Consider the following 21394-nt stretch of genomic DNA (forward strand, 5'->3'; position numbering starts at 1 on the left):
ATAAAAAATAGAAAATATTGTATTTGTTTTTTTTTTTAATTTGGGACGGAGTCTAGCTCTGTTGCCCAGGCTAGAGTGCAGTGGCGTGATCTCGGCTCACTGCAATCTCCGCCTCCCGGGTTCATGCCATTCTCCTGCCTCAGCCTCCCAAGTTGCTGCCCGCTGCCACGCCTGGCTAATTTTTTGTATTTTTAGTAGGCACGGGGTTTCACCGTGTTAGCCAGGATGATCTCGATCTCCCGATCTCGTGATCCACCCGCCTCGGCCTCCCAAAGTGCTGGGATTACAGACTTGAGCCACCGCATCCGGCCTATTTGTATTTCTTATTGCAAGTATAGTATGAGCATTTTGAGTTAAAAATATACCAGTAAAATTAATTATACCTGTTTATATATTTATATGAGGCTACAAGGAAGGTTATGAGGCTACAAGGAAGGTTTCAAGTTCTATAACAGGACTCTCATAATTCTGTTGGAAAGTGCCAGTCTACATGTCTGATACAGCAGAAAACTGAGTTTTTAAATCTATAATTATAAATATTTAGGGAATCAGAGTACAACGTGTCAGAGAATGAAAATATTTTAATTCTTGAGCCAGAGGAAGGGAAGACACTTTTCACTATAATGGAGTTGGGGAATTTCAGGTTCTGTACACGATAATCTTGAGAATTGTCACTCCCTCCTCACAGGTAAAAAGCTGAGCAAACTGAAAAATCAGCAGCTCTTCTTAAACCTGCAAGAGACGTGAGGTCACCGGCAAGCCACTGTCCCCAGATTGGCTGGACAGGTAAAGCAGATGAATCACCATACACTGGAGCACAATGCTCCAAGGAACCCACGCTGGGATTGGAAACCCTGAACTGGAATTGACAAATTGCTGCAGTGAGCTGTGGCCACGTCTGAGAGTTAAAACCTCCAGGAGGCCTGTGCATATGGGTCTCATGCTTTTGTGAGTTGTATCATCAGAAGCTCAATCAGGTTCTCGAAGTAAACATCAGAGAAAAATCCCCTCATACTTACTACAGGGGAAAGAGAATAGGAATCATTTTTCAATATGCAAGTGCACTCTTCACTAGGTCCACCTTCCTGAGAAGCTAGTTAAGTGGAGACTAACCTGGTGGGATTTTATCAGAGCCTTCTGACCTGGGAGAAAGGGAAATACCCAACTCCAACCTCCAGAGCTGAAAAGCAAAAAAGAACAGAGTATCCAAGCACTATGGGACTTCCACAGAGGCATAAAATATGCATAACGGTAATACAAGGGGGAAGAAAGAGGAACAGAAGAAATATTTGTAACAGTAATAGCTGAATTTCCTCAGATTAATGCCAGACACCAAACCATAGATCCAGGAAGCTCAAGAAACACCAAGAAGGATAAATGTAAAAACGATGACGACAAAAACAAAACAAAAATAAACTCTATTTGGGCATAAAATATTGAAACTATGGTGAATCAAAGATTAAAAAGCAAAGAAACCAGAGTAATCTCCTTCCCTATGGAGGATCAAAGATAAGAATTATTTTCAACTTCCCCTCAAAAACCATGAAAGCAAGAAGTGGAGTGAAGTATTTAAACTATTGAGAGGAAAAAAATTCCATTAACCTAGAAGTCTATACTCTGTGAAATTATCTTTCAAAAGTGAAGAAAAAGAAAAGACCTTCTCCGACAAAAATTGAAAAATTTGTTGCCGGTAGACCTGCCTTGCAAAAAATGTTCAAAGTTCTCTAGAGAAAATAGTAGAGGTCAGTAACTCAGCTGTGCACAAAGAAAGGAAGAGCACAGTCTGTTTACAGGGCTCACAGCTGTCATCCTAACACTCTGGGAGGCAAAGATGGGAGTAGAGCTGGAGGCCGCTTAGTTGAGACCAGCCTGGGCAACGTTGTGAGACTCTGTCTCATTAAAAAAAAGCCAAACGTGGTGGCCAACACCTATAGTGCCAGCTACTTTGAGAGGCTGAGACGGGTCACTTCTTGAGCCCAGGATCCCGTTCAAGGCTGCGGTGAGCTATAATGATGCTGCTCCACTCCAGCCTGGGCAACAGAGAAAGACCTTGTCTGTTTAAAAAAATAAATAGAAAAAGAAAAAGCATTAAAGAAGAAATAGTGAAGGTAGAAGAAAATCTTTCATTTTTCTTAACAGATCTAACTTAACAGTTCATTCATAATAGCGACAGTAAATATACTGTATTATATGCTTATGTATATGTCATATACACACACTTAAATATAAGTGAAATGAATGAGAGCAGTGATACCCAAGGGATGGGAGAGAGCAATTAGGAATTAGGGTTATTTTGTTATTATAGTGTGCTTGCATTATCAAGAAACCAGTGTAGTGTCATTTGAAAGTGGACTTGGGTTACTTGTAAATTTATATTGCAAATTCCAAGGCAGCCACTTAAAAAAAAAAAAAAAAGTAACTGATATGCTAAGAAAGGAAAGAAAATAAATCATAGAATATGCTCAATAAAGACCACAAGGAAAAAAAAGTGAAAGACAAAAACAAAGAACAAGGGCAACAAATAGAAAATAGTAACAAATATGGTAGATGTTAATTCAACTGTATATTATTACTTTCAATGTCAGTCCAAATGCACCGAACTATATATTATCTATAAGAAATCCACTTTAGATATAAAGACATACATATAGATCAACAGTAAAGGGATGGCAAAAGATATAAATGTTAACACTAATTTTTTGGTGTGCAATGGCCCGATATCTCACTGCAACCTCTGCCTTCCAGGTTCAAGTGATTCTCCCTCAGCCTCCCGAGTAGCTGGGATTACAGGCATTTGTCGTCATGCCTGGGTAATTTATTTATTTTTTCTATTTTTGTACAGATGGGATTTCACCGTGTTGGCCAGGCTGGTCTTGAACTCCTGACCTCAGGTGATCATTCTGCCTTGCCCTTCTAAAGTGCTGGGATTACAGGCATGAGCCACTGTGCCCGGCCAACACTCATTTTGAAAAATGGAAGTGGTGATATTAATTTTAGACAGAGTCGACTTTACATCAAGGAAAGTTACCAGAGATGACTATTACGTAATAAAGAGGTCAATACTCCAAGAAGATGTAACAATCCTTAAATGTACTTTTGCTAACAAAGTATCAGAATTCCAAAGTAAAAACTGATAAACTTCAAGGAGAAATAATTAACCCACTATTATAGTTGGAGACGTTAACACGCCTTTATCAGAAATGGACCAATTCAGTAGCCAGAAAAGCAGTAAGGACAAAATTGAAATCGGCATCCTCAGTCAACTGTATATAACTGAAGTTTATAGACTATTTCCTCCAACAGCAGCAGAATACACAACATTCACCAAGACATACCATGTTGTGGTCCATTAAACACACCTTAACACATTTAAAAGAATAGGAATCAAACAAGTATGTTCTCAACCACAGTAAAGTAGAAATCAATAATGGACGACTGGAAAATATATTAGGATATTAAACAGTACACTTATACATAATACATTGTTCAAGGAAGAAACCTGAAGATTTCTTTGAATTTTTGAAGTAAATGAAAATGAAAACTTGTTAAAATTTGTGAGCTGCAGTGACAGTAATGTTTATAGGGAAATTTATAGATTTAAATGCATACGTTAAAAATAAGATCTAAAATCAATCAGCTTCCACCTTCGAAAACTAGAAAAAGAACATCCAATTAAATTCTAAGCAGGAGACAAATAATGAAAGAGCAGAAATCAATACATTGAAAACAGAATATCAGTAGAGAAAAATCAATGAAACCAAAAGCTGGTTCTTTGAGAGAAAATCTGTAAGCCTCTAACAAGAAAAAGAAATACAGCAGATAAATTACCAATATCAGAAATGAAATAAGGGACATAACTACAGATCCCATGGACATTAAAAGGATAATAAAAATTATGAATAACTCTATGGCCACAAATTTGATAACGTGGATGAAATGAACCAATTTCTTTAAAGACAGAATTTGCCAAAATTTGAACAGGAAGAAACGATCTGTATGGGCCTGTATCTGTTAAATTGAATCAGTGGTTAATAACCTTTCAAAACAGGAAGTGCCAGGCCCAGATGGGTTCACTGGTGAATTCTACCAAATATCTAAGAAGAAATTATACCAATTATCTACAATCTCTTTCAGAACATAGAAGCTGAGGAATACTTCTTAACTCATTCTATAGAGCCAGCATCATTTTAATATCAAATACCATTTTATAACAAAATATTACAAGAAAACTACAGAACATCTCTCATGAACATAGATGCAGTAATCTTCAATAAAATATTAGCAAATCTAGCAAAAATTGTGCACTAAAACCACATGGAATTTCACGTATCCAAAGCCGGTTTAACATTGAAAAGCCAATTAACGTAATTCATCACATTAATGGGTCAAAGACTAACAGATGCCTCATCTAAGAAGATATAGAGATGGCAAATCGACGTATGAGATGATGCTTCACATCACGTGTCATAGAGAAATGCAGATGAAAGCAACAGTAAGATATCACTACACCAGAATCCAGAACACTATCAACACCAAAGCCTGTGAAGATGTGGAGCTGTGGGAATTCTCTCTCATTCATGGCGGGTCTTAATAAAAATAGAACAGCCTTTAGGAAGACAGATTGGTGGTTTCTTACAAAACTAACTATACTCTTACCATATGATAAAGCAATTACACTCCTTGGCATTTGCTCAAAGCAGTTGAAAACTTATGTCTACACACAAAAGCCTGCAAGTAGATATTTAGAGCAGCCTTATTCATAGTTGTCAAAACTTGGAAGCAACCAAAATGCCCCTCAGTAGGTGAATGTATAAGTGAGCTGTGGTACATCCAGACAATGGGATATTATTTGAGGCTGAAAATAAATGAGCTATCCATAAAAAGACACGGAGGAAACTTAAAGGGCATATTGCTAAGTGAAAGAAGCAATCTGAAAAGGTTGTTGTATGATTCCAGCTTTACAACATCCTGGAAAAGGCAAGACTATGGAGACTGTAAGAAGATCAGTTGTTGCCAGGGGGAGGCAGGGATGAATAGGCAGAGCAGGAGAGTTTTTAGTATCACGTGATCTCTGTATGATACTGTAATAGTGGATACATGTTATGCATTTGTCCAGAGCCATATATTGTACAACACCAAGAATGAACCCTGATGTGAATGATGGAGTTGGAGTGGTAATGATGTTTCACTGTAGAAGTATCAGTTGTGACAAATGTACCAGTCTGGTAGGCAATGTCCATGATAGGAGACGCTGTGCATATATAGGGTATACATGAGACATCACTATGAAGCTGGAAAATATGACACTGAGATGAAATGGCGCTGATGGGCTTAACAGGTTGGAGAAGGAAGATGAAGTCTGTGGGCTCGAAGGGAGATGAAAAGGAATTAACCAAAGTGAAGCCCAGAGAAACAAAATGGAAAGAAAAGCCAACAGAACCTCAAGCTCCTGTGATACGTCAATATACTTGTAATACAAGAAGGAAAAGAGAGAGAAGAGCAAGAACCTTTGAAAACAGGAGTCAAAATTTTCTCAGATTGATGTCAAACACCTGTGTCCGGCCCCGAGAAGTTCAGTGAACTCCAAGCAGAACAAGTATAACAAGAAGCACATCCGAGTTCATGATAGCCAAAGTACTGAAATCCCAAGATTAAGAGGAGATCCTGAAAGGACTCAGAAGGAAAAGACACGTTACATACCAGAGAAGCATTTCAAAAACGCGTGACTTCTGTGAAGATACAGTGGAGACCAGAAGACCATGGAAAGACATTTTTTTAAAGCACTAAAAGCAGGAGAAAGGCCTGTCAACTCATATCCAGGGAAAATCTCCTTTATAAACAGGGGTGAAACAACACATTCCCAAATATGAAAGCTGAGAGAATGTGTTATCAGCAGAACTACACTATAAACGTGCTAAAGAATGTACTTGGCTGATTGCAAAGGATATCAGATGAAAGGTTAGCTCTACGGAAAAGAACCCTAGAAATCATAACAGTGCACTCTAAATTTTCTAGAATATAAAATCATAGAATATTTTACTCTGATTTTATGGTTTTTGGTTTTTTTATGATCTTATAATTTTATGATATAAAATCATACAATGTACACACTTCTCTACGCCTCCTTTACCTGTTTTGAAGTCCTTGCTGTACCATGCACCAGTAGTTTATTTCTTATTATTTATTTATATTCTATTTGATAGATATGACACATTCTGTTTATTCATTTACCAGTTGGTTATTCATTGTTTCCATATTCAGCTGCCATTGACATTAATGTACATATCTTTGTGTATGCATATAATTTCTTTTATCTTAAGTGGATGCCAAGTAGCATGATTGAGTCTTATTGTAAGTTTAGGTTTAGCTTTTTAAAAACTGCCAAATTATTTACAAAATAACTGCACCATTTCACATTTCCACCAGCAGCATATGCTCATCCCAGTTTCTCCACATCATCACCACCAATAGTTACTGTTATTTTTATTTTTGTCATTCTAATTGATGTGGAATGGTATATCATTGTGTATTTACTTTGCAACAATGAATGATGCTAAGCATTTTTAATGTGCTTATTAGCTTTTAATGTGCTAATTCCTATTCATAGCCATTTGTATATATTGGTAAAATGTTCAGATTTTTTGCTCATGTTGTAAATGGGTTGGTTGTCATCTTATGGGTTACAGGTGCCTTATGCAATCTGAATATAAGAGTTTTACAGATGTAACGTTTCTCAGTGAAAGAACAAACTACTATGTAGCAGACGGAACAAAGCCTTTCCCCCAAGATACCCAGGTCCTATTCCCCAGAACTTATGAACCTGTTGTCTGAAGTGGTTAAAAGGCATTTTGCAGCTGATTAATTTAAGATCTTGAGATGGGACCATTATCCTGGTTTAAGTAGGTAGACCCACTGTAATCAAGAAGGTCCTTAAAAGAGAAAAGAACTGGAGACTGGATTGATGCACTTTAAAGATGAAGAGGGGCCATGAGTCAGGGACACAGGTGGCCTCTAAAAGTTGGGAAAGGTAAAGAAATGGATTCTCCTTTGAAGCCTCCAGAAGGAACGTAGTTCTGCTGACACTTAGATTTTACACTTCTGACTTCTTCATCAATAGGATAATAGATTTGTCTTGTTATAAGCCACTAAGATCAAGGTAATTTGTTACATTAGTTATAGGGAGATAATCATCTTTTAAAACTTACTAGTTTTCTATTTTAATGAAGTCCATTTCACTAATTTTCATGGGTTGTGTCTTTGGGAGTTTTAGAAGTGTCATGGTCTTACTGTTCTTTCATTTAGGTCTGTGATCCATTTGGAGTTAATTTTTGTGTGTGCAGTAAAGATCTAAGTCGGATTTTTGTTTTCGTTTGGTTTGGGGGATTCTTTCCCCCACGGTTTTTCTTTTTGGTCTGTGGGTACCCAGTTGCCACTGCAACATTTGTTGAAAAAACAAACTACCTTTCTTTTACTGAATTGTCTTGAGACCTTTGTCAAAAATAAATTAATCATAAATATAAGGCTTTATTTCTGAGTTTAATTCTGTTCCTTTGATGTATACATCTATTTTTGTGCTAATACCACTGCCTTAATAACTATGACTTTATGTAAAGTTTTGAAATCAGATAGTGAAGTCTTCCAACATTGTTTCCCTTTTTCAAATTTATTTTGGCTATTGTAGGTCCTTTGTATTTCCAGATAAAATTGAGAATAAGCTTTCCATTTCACACACAGCCTTCTGGGATTTTATTAGGCAGTGCCTTGAATTAATGGAACAGTTTTGGAAGAATTGTCTTGATAATGCTGCGTTTTCGAATTCACGATCATGAATCTGCCTCCATTTATTTAGTTTCCATTTATTTGGATCTTTAATGTCTCTCCGTAATGTTTTATAGTTGTCATTGTACACATTTTGCACCTTTTTGTTAGAAGTTCAGCTGAATGTCTTCTGCTTTTGATGCTATTGTGAATGGAACGATTTTCTTAATTTTATTTTCAGGTTTTTTATCGCTAGTATATGTATATCTTTATCTTGTGTCCTATGATCCCATCAAACTTTGTTTTAGTAATTTTTGGTGTACTTCTTGCCATTTTCTACATGCCAAAGTCAGGTCATCTATGAATAAAGACACTTTTATTCCTTTCTAATCTGGATGTCTTTATTACTAAACTTGTTAATTTATTTCACCAGCTAGAACCTGCCAGATAATGTTGAATAAAAGTGGCAAGAGGGGACATCTTTGTCTTGTTCTCCATCTTAGGGAAAACGCATTCTATTGTTTACCATTAAATACAATGTTAGCTGTGGCTTTTCATGAATGTACTTTAACAGGTTGAGGAAATTGCCTTCTATTCATGGTTTGTTGAGTTTCGTTCTCTTGAATTTGTCAGTACTTTTCTATGTCTCCTAAGGTTAACACGCGGTTCTACTCCGTAATTCTTTACCGCGTATGACATTAATTCAGTTTTGAATGTTAAATCAACCTGACTTCCTGTCCCCATGGTGTGTAATTCTAGTCACCACTGGTCATGCTGTATCATCCATTTCATATGCTGCTTGCTTGGTTTGCTGCTATTCTGTCGAGTGTCTATATCACATTATTCTGCAGGTTTCTTGGAAAAGGTAGGTGGGAGTGAGGAATGAAAGATTGGAAAGGGTTTTGAGAAGACGTTCTGGGGAGATGGTTGTGCTCCAAATGGACACCTGGTTGTGTACCTTTCTCAAAAGTCTCAAGGCTGTGTCAGTTTTACTTTTACTTTTATATAAATTGTGTAAGTTTTCTTAAAAGGCAGGGTCGGCCAGGCGCAGTGGCTCATGCCTGTAATCCCAGCACTTTGGGAGGCCAAGGCAGGCAGATCATGAGGTCACGAGGTCAGGAGATCGAGACCAGCCTGGCCAATATGGTGAAACCCCGTTTCTGCTAAAAATACAAGAATGAGCCAGGCATGGTGGCACTTGCCTATAATCTCAGCTACTTGGGAGGCTGAGGCAAGAGAATCACTTGAGCCGGGGAGTGACAGGTTACTGTGAGCAGAGATCACACCACTGCACCCCACCCTGGGCAACAGAGCAAGACTCTGTCTCAAAAGAAAAAAAAGCAAGATGATAGAGAATTTTCAGGCTCCTAATATTATTGCTTGTCTAACAAGTAAACTTTTTAAAAAATTCCCAAACAGCGTAAGTCATGTGACAGTGGTAATAAGTGTGAATATTGTTTGCCCTTACTGTCTTTTAAGAAGCAAACCAGTGTCTTAAGATTATTTGCTGTGACTCCTTCTCTCACCCAATGATCTGGAGCTGCTCACCTGAGCCAGCGCCTCCCATCACTCACTTGTAGGTAGGATTCTGAGTGTCATTCTTACGTTGAAGTTTAACAAATACAGCAGCAATTTATTCCCAAAAACCTTGGTGCTGCATGAAAAGTTATTAAATGAAAAATGTTCTCGCGAATTATAGTGAAAAAAGGGATGTATTTTCTCATAATCCAAGATATCCAATTTGTACAGATAGAAAAATCAATAATGACAATGTATAAGAAACGAATAGTGTAAAGGTGAATAGATTTGAGTGCAAAATGTAACATGAGGGTTTGTTGTGTGCCCCAGAGGAAAACGGGGAGGTGGAGGGGCCGCTCTATGTGAGGCACATTCTGCTTTCCCTCCTGTTACCATCATCAGCGTCTTGATCCTTAGAGAGCTGCATGGGTATCGAACACACCGATGTAGAAATAAATCAGCTGCATGGGTATCTAACACACTGACATAGAAAGAAATCAGTTGTATGGGTAACTAACACACAGACGCAGAAATCACCTGCATGGGTATCTAACACACCGATGTAGAAATAAATCAGCTCTATGGGTAACTAACACACAGATGCAAAAATCACCTGCAAGGGTATCTAACACACACACCAACGTAGAAATAAATCAGAGCCCAGAAGAGCATCTCAGGACTAACCGGGGCTAAACATAGTCACACTGAGACTCCTGAGAGCTGCACAGGCCCTCCGCCTCCCCTTGCCCTCTCACTTTCTGACTGACACAAGAAAACACTTGGTTTCTTCCCAAACTGCTGTGTAGAGGAAATGTGTCAGTGCATCTTTGAGATGACAGTATCAAACATCTTATAGCATGTTTGTATAAGGTGCTTTGGAAGCAAAATTCATTATGCTAAAATAAATGGTTCATTATCTGAAAAGTGGTTTAAATTCTCAAGAGTGTCTGCGGCAAAAAGTCATTAAACAACTGTTCAGACTTGCGTGAAGTAAATCTGTGTTGCAGGGACTGAGATTGTAGTGCCTGTTTTTGCTGCAACATATAGCAAATTGCCTTTCTTCTTACACAGATACCTCTTATGGCTCAGAAGATGAAGGCTCAGTGCAGGTGGACTCCCAGGGCGCCCCGACCTCCAGCCAGGGCAGCATCAAAGTGGAGCACTGGATCAGTCAGGCCATCCACGGCTCCACCACGTCCACCACCTCCTCGTCCTCCACGCAGAGCGGGGGCAGCAGAGCTGCCCACAGGCTAGCGGATGTCATGGCCCAGACCCCCATGGGTGAGCACGCTTCACAGTGTCTTTCTGTGCCTGTTGTCTAAACCCCTTTGTGTGTGCACGTTTTCCTCTGTTTGTATCTTGGCTGTGGAATCCCTTAGTGGAAAGAGCGCAGAGCCCCTCTGGCCCCTGGGGTGCTTTGGTTGGATTGTTTCTGGAAGCTGCTGTACTGCTTTTCTCATGCCTAGGTTCCTCCCACAGCTGGAATTCCAGGGGCCTTGTTACTGGGGAATCCCGCAGCCATATCCGAATTCCAGGGGCCTTCTGTTTATAAGTCCTTTCGTGTTCCTGGGGAATCCTGCAGCCATATCCGCTTCTATCTTTTCTTCTCACTTATGCTCCTGCGTGAAACCTTAACAGTCCCAGTCAACAGGACAGGGTTTTAAAGTGTGCTCCTCCTGACCACGGGAGTCATTTAAGGAAACGAGGGCTTTAAGCACGGCCGCTTTACGCTGCTGTCTGCCACAGGTGTTCAGATTTCTTGGGCGTGGCGCACTGTTTTGTGTAGGTTCTATGACAAGGGAGATCCTCTGTATTAGAAAAAGAGCAAAGTTAGGATCACTGCCCTACAACGTTTGAAGATGCCGTGGAAAAGGAGTGAAGTGAGAATTACTAGAGCTAGAGTTGACACGTGGGGGAGCCACGATGAGCCTCGCGTCGCTCTGCCTTTGAATGGTTCAGGAGAAAATGTTTTCCATCAAGTATGGGACTTGGGTTGAATAGGTTTTGGTGTGTGTCTCTATTAAAGCAGTAACCGGAGATGACTGTGTACCACGTCGCCGATAACGGAGCACGAGCCGCAGGCTCAGACCCTCCCGGCACCAGCTACCACAGGAAAGCCTGATCTCTGCAAAACCCTCAGTGGGAAGCAGGTGGACGTCATGTGTGATCAGATAGCCGACAGACACCCCAGAACCCCAGAATGTTCACTTCTAGATCACTGACTCCTTCACACCCAGAGGTGTTTGGGATTGACTTGGGTCCCAGCCCCTTCGGTGCTCACTGACACTGAAAGCGTCAACTGTTTTCTGTCTGGAACAGGAGTTTGCTGTCAGGAGAGCTGGGTCTGTCTCACTTTTCCCAATAACTGCTGCTGGGATCTTGAAGTCCCTTCTCCTGCTTTAGGCTTGAGTGAGGGAAAAAAAATTGAAAACAATAATTTTTCTCTCTCAACTGTTGTGAGTATAAAGGAGAAAACAGAAATACTCTTTAAAAGTTTGCAAAGTAGTACTCAAATGCAAAGCAGTGTTAAACTTCAGTTTGACACAGTTTCAGGAACATGTACACTCGTTTATGTGAATTAATAACCCTACCTGAAATCACAGCAGGCTAAACATTGAACAGAAATGTGTGACTGCTACGTATTTTTCCATAATAAAATTCCATGTGTATATTGGATTGCAGGATAGTGGCCAAGGCTCTGCCAGACGTGAACGGGGAGGCCAGACACCGCCTCTGCCACTGGGTGGAAGCATTTGTATCCTCGGATTTTATTCAATTTTAAGAAATGCACAGAATCTTACCAAGGAAAACACATATTTTTGAATAAATGGATCACTGCACTTGGGCCTCCCTTTGTGGGTTTACCCTTTCAATACTGGAGGAAGTTTTAGTACAAAGAATTAATTTATCCAAACTATGAGGGGCTCCTAACTCATGTACGTCAGGGCTCAGTGAGACCCAAATGTAACTCTCGGGTGATCGCGTTCCGGTAATTTCTAATTGGGCACAAAGATAATCCTCCTAGACTATCTGGAAATTTTCTATAAGTTTGGGAGTTTTTTGGAAAAGCTGTGACAAAATAATGAAACTTGAAGAGCAGAAATATTTTGTGTGGCAAAAGAAGAGAAGTAAAAAGTCAGATGTGCATTTGACCTTCTGAGATAATCAGAAGCCTGTGAATGAGAACTTAGCATCTGTGATCATGTGTGCGTGAGTGTTCTAAGGAGTCCAGGCACAACATAGTCACACTGGCCAACCCCCCCGCCCCGATCCTACATGGTCATAGCCATTACTGTTCCCATTTGATGAAGAAACTGAGGCACGGAGAGCTTTAGGGACATCCCCAAATCCCCAGAAGTTTTCAGAGCTGGGTTTCCATTTCCAGGCCCTGGGCTCCAAAGCGCGAGTAAAGCCCTGGGCTGTGTGGACGGTGGCCGATAGGAAACGGGACCCTTCCATGAACACACACACGCTTCCTGGCGCCCTGCCATTGCCGGTCTAACGTTATTCTGGTTAAAATGCCGCTGACGTGGCTCCTGTTAGGAAATTGAGGTTTCACCGAACTCTACTCCATTTTCGGCAACATGAGTTATGCTGGGGTCCCCCTTTGTGCCAGATGTTTGTGGCAGACGTGGCTGAGATCGGCTTTGGCTTCTCACGGCACCCCCAGGGTGAGCGTCTGCGCTCCCGTCTCTTCCTGAGCTATGGCTTGCTCAACCTGCAGAGCAAACGCCACAACCACCAGAAACACGATGTGCTTCTTTACAGATAATCATTCTGCACCTCCTGACGTAACCACGTACACCTCAGAGCACTCCATACAGATGGAGCGACCACAGGGTTCCACGGGGTCCCGGACAGCGCCCAAGTACTGCAACGCCGAGCTCATGGAGACCGGGGATGGTATGTCCCAAAGCAGAGATGCGTTTTTTTCTGGGAAACGGTTTGTGCTGATGTCCCGTTCTGTGCCCGTGACTGGGTGTGTTTCTTCCTGGGGTGCAATCTGCTGCCATTTTATCTGCTGAATAACGAACAGTGGTTCAGCAACTGAGAAATTCTTGTTCAGGTGTTAAGACCGTGAACAGTCACTTAGAAGGGCAAGATGAAGTTAAATGTACAACAGAATTACTGTCAGATGGGCCGATATGTTGCTTTAGACTTCGGAGGAAAGAGGGTCTTTTTATCCATGTTGCACAGAGATGTCAGCGACTTGGTAACAGGCTGCGGCCCAGGGCTGCTTTTTCCTTCCTGTGGCCTGGTCTTGGTATGTTCTGATTACAGCGGCGGTTTGTATCACCTAGCCGCTGTTCTATTTAAGTCTTAGTCCTTCCCCGGGGTCATAAGAGTCAGTGTAGAACCTAGCAGTGAATGAAATACAATGCCCCCGTGTGAAGCCTCATCGAGCAGCCTTGGAATGGCGTAATCTTGTAGTGCACGGGACTCGCAGGCGGACAAGGCGGCCTATCCGAGCCCCAACAGGTAGACACGGAGGACTATCGGAGCCGCAACAGGCACAGTGGACAGGCACAGTGGCCAGGGAGGACAGCGCGGTTTTGTGGATCCACAGGACACTGTGGCGTCCAAGCACGTGCTCCCAGAGGAGAGGACCCTGTGGGAGCTGATGCTGGGAGCTGGCTGAGATTCCAGCGAATAAGACTCCCTGTGACATGCACAGCTGCCATCTGCGCTGCAGCTCCTGATGCCAAGATGGTCGTGCGATAAATGCACAAAGCGCATCTCCAGCAAAAAGCCGCCGAGTGTCCACATCCAGGATATCCACCACGGTGGCTTTTTGGTGTTAATATGATGAATGTGAGCAGCAGGTGGTCTGTGTTGAGTGTGACTGTGCCACTGCAGTTTTGTTCTCATGTCTTGATGAGCATGAACGGTTCCTGACGAGGGTAGATAAGGATGCTGTGACCTGAGACTCTGCAGTATTGTAGCTTGAGGAACCAAGGAGTTTTTCTGTCTTGCAAAGCCGTCAGGGAGGATGTTCCAGGCTGGTGACTGCTCCATGAGGTATTCAGAGATCCAGGTTCCTTTCAGACCGCTGCTCTGTGTTCCCACGGACACGGCTGTCCTTGCTGTGGTTGGGACTGGGTGATTGCCACGCTGGCAGGGGTAGGCTTAAGGTGAGAGTGGCTAGGATTTACCTAATCTACATAATGACAGGGAGCCTGGGAGTAAAGTGTAGCCATGGCCTGGAGGATGGATGATGGATGTTGGTGAACGACTGTCTGCACTCACCTCAGCTGGCCGAGGGATGGGAAGGACGACTGATGATGCCGTTCAATGGTACCTGGTTCTTTCAGATTTGACTTCCTTATGGATTTTCTGCTGTAAAGAGGAGAGAGCCTGTGGTTCTAGGCCAAGCATCTCACTCATCTCATAACATCTTGTATCCCTTAGCCAACATTTTTGTCAAGTTTCAGAAGTCCTATGAAACTGGCAAGCATTTCTCAGTTTGGTTTAACCATTGGATTTTATATCTGTGTCTGCATCTCTATTTTACATCTATGTGGTTATTTGACACTCTGTAGTACATTTGTAATAGGTTCTATTTGGTGGAAGTTACTCTCAACAAACCTTGCTGCTACTTGAATTTTCAAGGTTGCAAGTAGAAAGGAGAGAATAAAAACCACATCTTCTCTAATTTTAAAATTTGTTGTTGCTCAAATCACACCAGAAGTACAAATATTACAAATTATAAAAGCAGTCAGAATCAAGGTTAAGAGATTTCTGGGTGATTCTGGCTAATCAGCAGTATTTGCTGAGGTGTGTGCAGCAGAGCAACATGCCAAGAAGCCCGGGACGGGGAAGAGTTGGGAGGCCAGGCTGTGACTTCAGAGGTGCTGTTGCCTCAGGAAGAGGAGCTAGATGCAGAGAGGATAAATGACCACAGGTGTGACCACCGCCGTCCTTGCCGCGGTACGGGGGCCTTTGTATGGGGCCCTTTGTGAGCTGAGTTATGAACCAGATGAAGGCTGTGCAGGCGTGTGAGAATCCAGGCCAGACTCGACGGGTGGAGGCTTGGCAGAGGTGAGGGGCCAGACAGCCTCGCTAAATGTGCAGTGGGTCACTGCAGACAGTGCCCATCAGTCGCCGGACAGACCGGCTTGAACTTCAGCCCCCATGGCAGCTGCCTTTACCTGTCTGCCTCCACCTTCTGAGGCCTATAGGCGTCGCAAATGTGTGGTTTTTAAACAGATTTGGATGAGTTGTTTTCTGCACAACACACTTTGACAGACGGAGGCTGGTTCTCCACAGTGGCCCCAGGGACTTGGCAGGGACTGGTGGGACAGAGCCTCAGAGCACAGCACCAGCTCCCTGGGAGAAGACGGTGCCTGTGGGACGGAAGAAAGAAGAGGCACACAGTGCTGAGGCGTGAACTCTAGTTTGCTCTTAGACATGACACACATGCCTCCTGGAAGTTTGCATGAAGCACTGCTAAAGCCACCAGTGCGGACAGGTCCTTAGATCAGGAGACCCAGAACACAGTTGTATTTGAAATCCTTCACATGCTGCAGTCTCTTCAAAGAGGACTACAAGTCATCTCTAATAATGTTGTAAAATTAATTTTTTATTAAGTGCCATGGCTTTTTTTTTTTTTTTTTTGTGGGGTAGGGCCGGTGTGTGACAGTAAAACAACAGACGCAGTGACACAGCTGGTGGGTGTTGGCTCTGGGCCCCAGTTGGGCAGTTGTATGAAAAGAAACCGAAAAGTCTCTACAGTGGTATGAACCGAAACACCTGGATTATGTGTTTTCATGTATTTGACATAAATGCACACATTTGTACGCTAAACGCACATTTTTCTATATGTAATAAAATTCACACCTTTAAATAGTTAACATATATTTTATTTTAGGACCTCCCCCACGATGTGAGGACTAATAGCCACCCCCTCTCCCCCCCGAATATTAAGAGCCACATCGCAGGGCGGTGAGGCACCCCTCGCGAGGTGGGGACTAATCGCCACCCCCTCTCCCCCTCTGGCTATTAGGAGTCACCTCGCAGGGGGGTGAGGCACCCCCACAAGGTGGGGACTAATAGCCACCCCTTCTCCTCCCGCTGGCTATTAGGGGCCATGGTGGACTCACAGCCTGTGTATGATATTGTGAGTAATATCATCTCCCTCTCTGGAAATTATGAACTCTTTCACAGATGGGTGTATACCCTCAGTGTGTACACCGTCAGAGGGTGTACACCCGTCTGTATTGGGAGTAATATCCTCTTCCTCCCTGAATGTTAAGAAGAATATCCCAGGACTGTTTGTACTCCCTGCATTATTGGGTGTCATATCTTCCTCTCCCACGTGGAAATTAGAAACAATATCACTGGGGGCATGTACACCTTCTGTAATATTTAAAGTAATATCATCCCCTTCCCTCCAGGATCATGGGAACAATATCCCTGGGGAGTGTACACTTTCTGCCATATATGTCATAATATCATCCCTCCCGCCTTGAAACATTATGAAGGACCATCTCACACGGGGTGTACAACCCTTGGTGCGATATTGGGAATGCAATTATTCTCTTTTCCCCCGGCATATTTGGAAAAATATCAGAGTGAGTGTACCCCTCCTGCCATATGAGGATTACTATCCTCTTCTTCCTTTCTGGATATTAGAAAGAATATCACACGTGGGTTTGCACTTTCTTCGATATCTGGAGTCATGTCATCCTCTCTTGTTTTGAATGGCAAGAACAGTGCCTTGGGGGGGATGTACACACCCTGTCATATTGGGAGTAATATTACACTCTCCCCTCCTTGATAATTAGGAACAACATCCCATGCTCTCTGTCCCTGGATATTAAGAACAACATCACAGGTAGGTGTACACCCCCTGCGGTATTAGGAGTAATATGATTAATTATTAAACATCCATGATCGATATTAACAATTATCAATGATACTATTAATAGGATACTGTTATGGATAATTATTTTAAATATATGATTATGCATGCTTAAAATAATTGCTAATATTGTTATTTTATTACCAGCATCACTTAATATTGATTTAAGTAACAATTGCTGATATCATTATTTTATTAGTAGTGATATTACTACTGATTATTAATGCTAATCGTTAACATTTTTAACTATTTTACTATCTTTATTGTGATTATTAATGTCGATGATTACTCTTAATTTTTCTTATATTTATTAATATTAATAATTAATAGACTTGTTCCTGATATCCAGCGGGGAGAGGATGATATCACTCCCAATATCGAAGAAAGTGTACACCCCACTATGATGTTATTCCTAACAGCCAGGGGGTAGAGGATGACATTATTGAAACTATGGCAGTGGGTGTACATCCCTTCGGTCGTCTTGTTCCTTATATCCTGGGAGAGGATGATACAACTCCCAATATCGAAGGGGGTGTAGACCTCCCCCGTGATATTGTCCCTAACATCCAAAGGTGGAGAGGATGATATTTCTTCTGATTTTACAGGGGGTGTACACCACCCCTATGATATGGTTCCTAATATCCAGGGGGCGAGAGGATGATATTAGTCTCCATATTGCAGGAGGTGTACACTCCCTAGTGATATTGTTCCTAATATCCAGGGAGGGAGAGGACGATATCACTCCCAGTATCGCAGGGGGTGTACACCTCCTTGTGATATGGTTCCCTATATCCTGGGAGGGAGACGATGATACTAGTGGCAAAATCGCAGAGGGTGTACACACCCACTGTGATATTGTTCCAAATATCCAGAGGGAGAGAAAATGATATGACTCCCAATATCACAGGGGGTGTACATCCTCCTGTGATATTGTTTCTTATATTCAGGGGGAGAGGATGATATTACTCCCAATATCGCAGGGGTTGTACACACCTCCTGCGATATTGTTCCTAATATCCCGAAGGGGAGAGCATATTACTCTCAATATGGCAGTGGGTGGTACACCTCCATTGTAATATTGTTCTTAATATCCATGATGGGAGAGGATATGACTCCCAATATCGCAAGAAATGTACGGCCGCCTGTGATAGAGTTCCTAACATCTAGGTGGGGAGAGGATGATATTACTGCCCATATCGCAAGTGTTGTAAAACCCCTTCGATATTTTGCATACAGTCCTGAGGGGAGAGGATATTATTCCCGATAGCGAAGAAGGTATACACCCCCCTGTGACACTATGCTTAATATCCGCATTGGGAGACGATGACGTTACACCCAATATCACAGGGGATGTACACCCACCCTGGGATATTGTTCCTTATATTGAGAGGGGGAGAAGATGCTATTGCTCCCAGTGACGCAGGGGCTGTGGCTGTACACCCCTCCTGTGATATTGTTCTTAATATCCTAGGGAAGAGAGGATGGTACTACACCCAATATCTCATGGGCTGTACGGTGTCCGCTCAGAGATGTGTGGGGCTCTCTTACACAAGTAACTCCTTCTCTAACTTTAGCCACATGCTGGTCATCCAGGGGCCTCCTAAAATCCAGGAGTATAAAAACAAGTGGAATTTCTGAGAACCAAAGATGGCGCATGGCTCTGGTTGGGCTGCCACAGGCAGTTTTGTGAAAAGACAGAGATGTATTTCTCATAGTCCTGGAGTCTGGAGGTCCAAGGTCAAGGTGGGTTCAGGACTGGCTCCTCCTAAGGCATCTCTCCTTGACTGTCAGATGGCATCTTCTCTTGTGTCCTCGTGCCGTTGTCCCTCAATAGATGTCTGTGTCCTGATCTCTTCTTACAAGGGCATCAGTTCTAATGACTTCGTTACCTTCATCACCTCTTTAAAAGGCCTATCTCCACATACAGACACATTCTGAGGTCCTTGGTTAGGACTACAACCTGGGAATATTGGGGTATGCAATTAAACCTGAAGCAGATGGGGTCTTATAACCTGTGTCACCCAAGCTCATGCCAGAGCCCCATGAGGAAGCCCCAGGTCCCCCCTTTGATATGGTTTAGCTGTGTCCCCACCAAAATCCCGTCTTAAATTCTCATGTGTTGTGGGAGGATGGAAGTGATAATTTGACAGCAGAGAAGACAGTTGCTGCCAGGGAGGGGAGAAGGGGACTCCAGACCTCCGAAGGTTGGAGGGTCCCAGGCCCTGGGCAGAGCAGGCAGCCCCACCCCTGTGACACCCCTGAGGATGGCTCAGGAGTCGGAAAAGGTGGAATCATATGTAGAGGCTGGTTGGGGAGATAGGAAGTTGTTGAATGAGTTTTTAAATATTTCCATCAAAATTCTTACTGCACCCTTGCTGTTGGTGGGGACCAGTGGCTTCTCCATGTGCCTGGCTTCTTCCTGGCTCTGACTCTGGGAGCCTGGCCTGGCCTAGGGCTGCTGGTTGGATTCATTGCTGGCAGCAGGTAGAAGGTGGAGGAGGGAGAGGAGCTGTCCTCAGTCCTCTCTTACTCATGCCTGTCCACGTTAGCAGCCCCTCCCCAGGCATCCCTTGCCCATAATCTGGGGAGTGCTATTCTCACTTCCCTTGGGCCCTGCCCACCGATCTCCAAAGAATCCCGTCAGTGACTCCTTTTAATCACCTCTTTGCCTGTGACAAAGTCTTCTGGGACCTCCTGACTGATACAAGGGGAAGCCTGGCTATCTGTGCAACTTGTAAAAGTGAAGTGAGTCATTCACACTGGCATGTATCTACAAGTCACACAGCTTTGCAACTGGAGTGACTTTAAGCTCATCTAACCAAACCTTCCATGACAGATGAGGACACCCAGAATCATAGGATAGAAGTGACTTGCTCCCATCTGGGTCCGCCACGCTGAGACTCAAGCGCAGAGTCTAGCAAAGCACACTTTGTCCTCCCTTAGAAGGAAGATCCTACCCGCACGGCTTACCTCCAGCTACCCTAGGTCCCCCCACTCTCCCTTAGAGGGAAGTTCCTGCCAGCATGGCTCACCTCTACCTACTCTAGGTCTCCCCCACCCTCCCTTAGAAGGAAGGTCCTGCCAGTATGGCTCACCTCCACGTACCCTAGGTCTCCCCACCCTCCCTTAGAAGGAAGGTCCTGCCAGCATGGCTCACCTCCACCTACTCTGGGTTTCTCCCACCCTCCCTTAGAAGGAAGGTCTTAGAAGGCAGCACGGTTCACCCTCTCCTAACCTAGGTCTCCCCCACCCTCAGAGGGGAGTCTTTGGGTCAGTCACAAGACTACTCCGGACATCTGTAAGAACAAATGGTTTCCAGCACAGTCCTTTCCTGGGGTCTGCATTTTCCCTCTGGGATGCTTGGAAGTTGAAGGGGTCAGGCAATTCAAGTTCTCCCTGGTATCTCAGGGGCCACTGACACACAGGAAAATGTACTGCTCTGCTCGCTGTTTGACTTTGATGGATGCAAATTTGTTCTAAATGAGCCTGACATTCATTAGCATGTAAACATATGTTACTGGTGGCGGCTCGCAGGGCCACATGCTGATGGATTTTATGGGCTGCCCCCGCGGGACATCACCAGGCTGCCTAGGTCTGTGCTGCTTCTGGCTAAGGCTCCAGATGTTTTGGTGCACTGTGAAGTAGACATTTTCGCTACAGGGTTATGTTTTTTTCCAAAAAAGAAACACAGACAAATCTGTGAAAAGAACTTGAGTTTATGCGCCGATCTACTGGAAGGAGACTCTTAGAATGTCAGCTGCTCCGTGTCTGCTTTGACTCCCGGGCAGTTCTCTCTGTCCTGTGGCTCAGATTCTATGGGGCTGAATTATACATTTGATTCCAGTTCTGCTCAATATTTCCCCACAAGTAGTGCTGTGGATGCGACTGATGCCTTTAGAGATATCTGCAGCAGGAACAGTGCAGAGAATACAACACGCCATGCTAAAATATTTTGAGCTGAAAGCAATTAAGAAGCGCTCTGGCCTTCCCTCTAGTTTCTGAAAAGCACACAACATAATCATATTATACAAAGACAAAAGTGCCCTTTCTCCCCTCTCTGCCAGAAAGGACGCAGGTCAATCTCTGTAGACAACTTCAGACCCTTATTCAGGAAACAGCACCAGAGGAATTTACACAAAAATCTATCATTTATTGGCCTTCCCACAATTTGTTGCCCCCAATGACCCAAAGTCCTTTTACTTTGTCTTGGCACTTCTAGAAACATTGATTATCCTTGTTGAAGATGTTACATAAAAG

General features: G+C 43.1%; 1 protein-coding gene across 10 annotated transcripts in view; it reads left to right on the plus strand.

Moving 5' to 3' along the window:
• LOC139363033 (disco-interacting protein 2 homolog C-like) overlaps positions 1 to 21394 on the plus strand; it is a 114889-nt gene that overhangs the window by 57269 nt on the left and 36226 nt on the right. For 8 of the 10 annotated variants that reach the window (XM_071095914.1, XM_071095911.1, XM_071095913.1 and 5 more), the window contains 2 exons: positions 10348 to 10557; positions 13045 to 13179. In XM_071095914.1, coding sequence (XP_070952015.1) covers positions 10348 to 10557; positions 13045 to 13179 — 345 coding nt within the window. The other 2 variants (XM_071095917.1, XR_011622920.1) reach the window with 2 other exon arrangements.

The sequence above is a fragment of the Macaca nemestrina genome, chromosome 4 (assembly GCF_043159975.1).
Source record: "Macaca nemestrina isolate mMacNem1 chromosome 4, mMacNem.hap1, whole genome shotgun sequence".
Classification (NCBI taxonomy): Eukaryota; Metazoa; Chordata; class Mammalia; order Primates; family Cercopithecidae; genus Macaca; species Macaca nemestrina.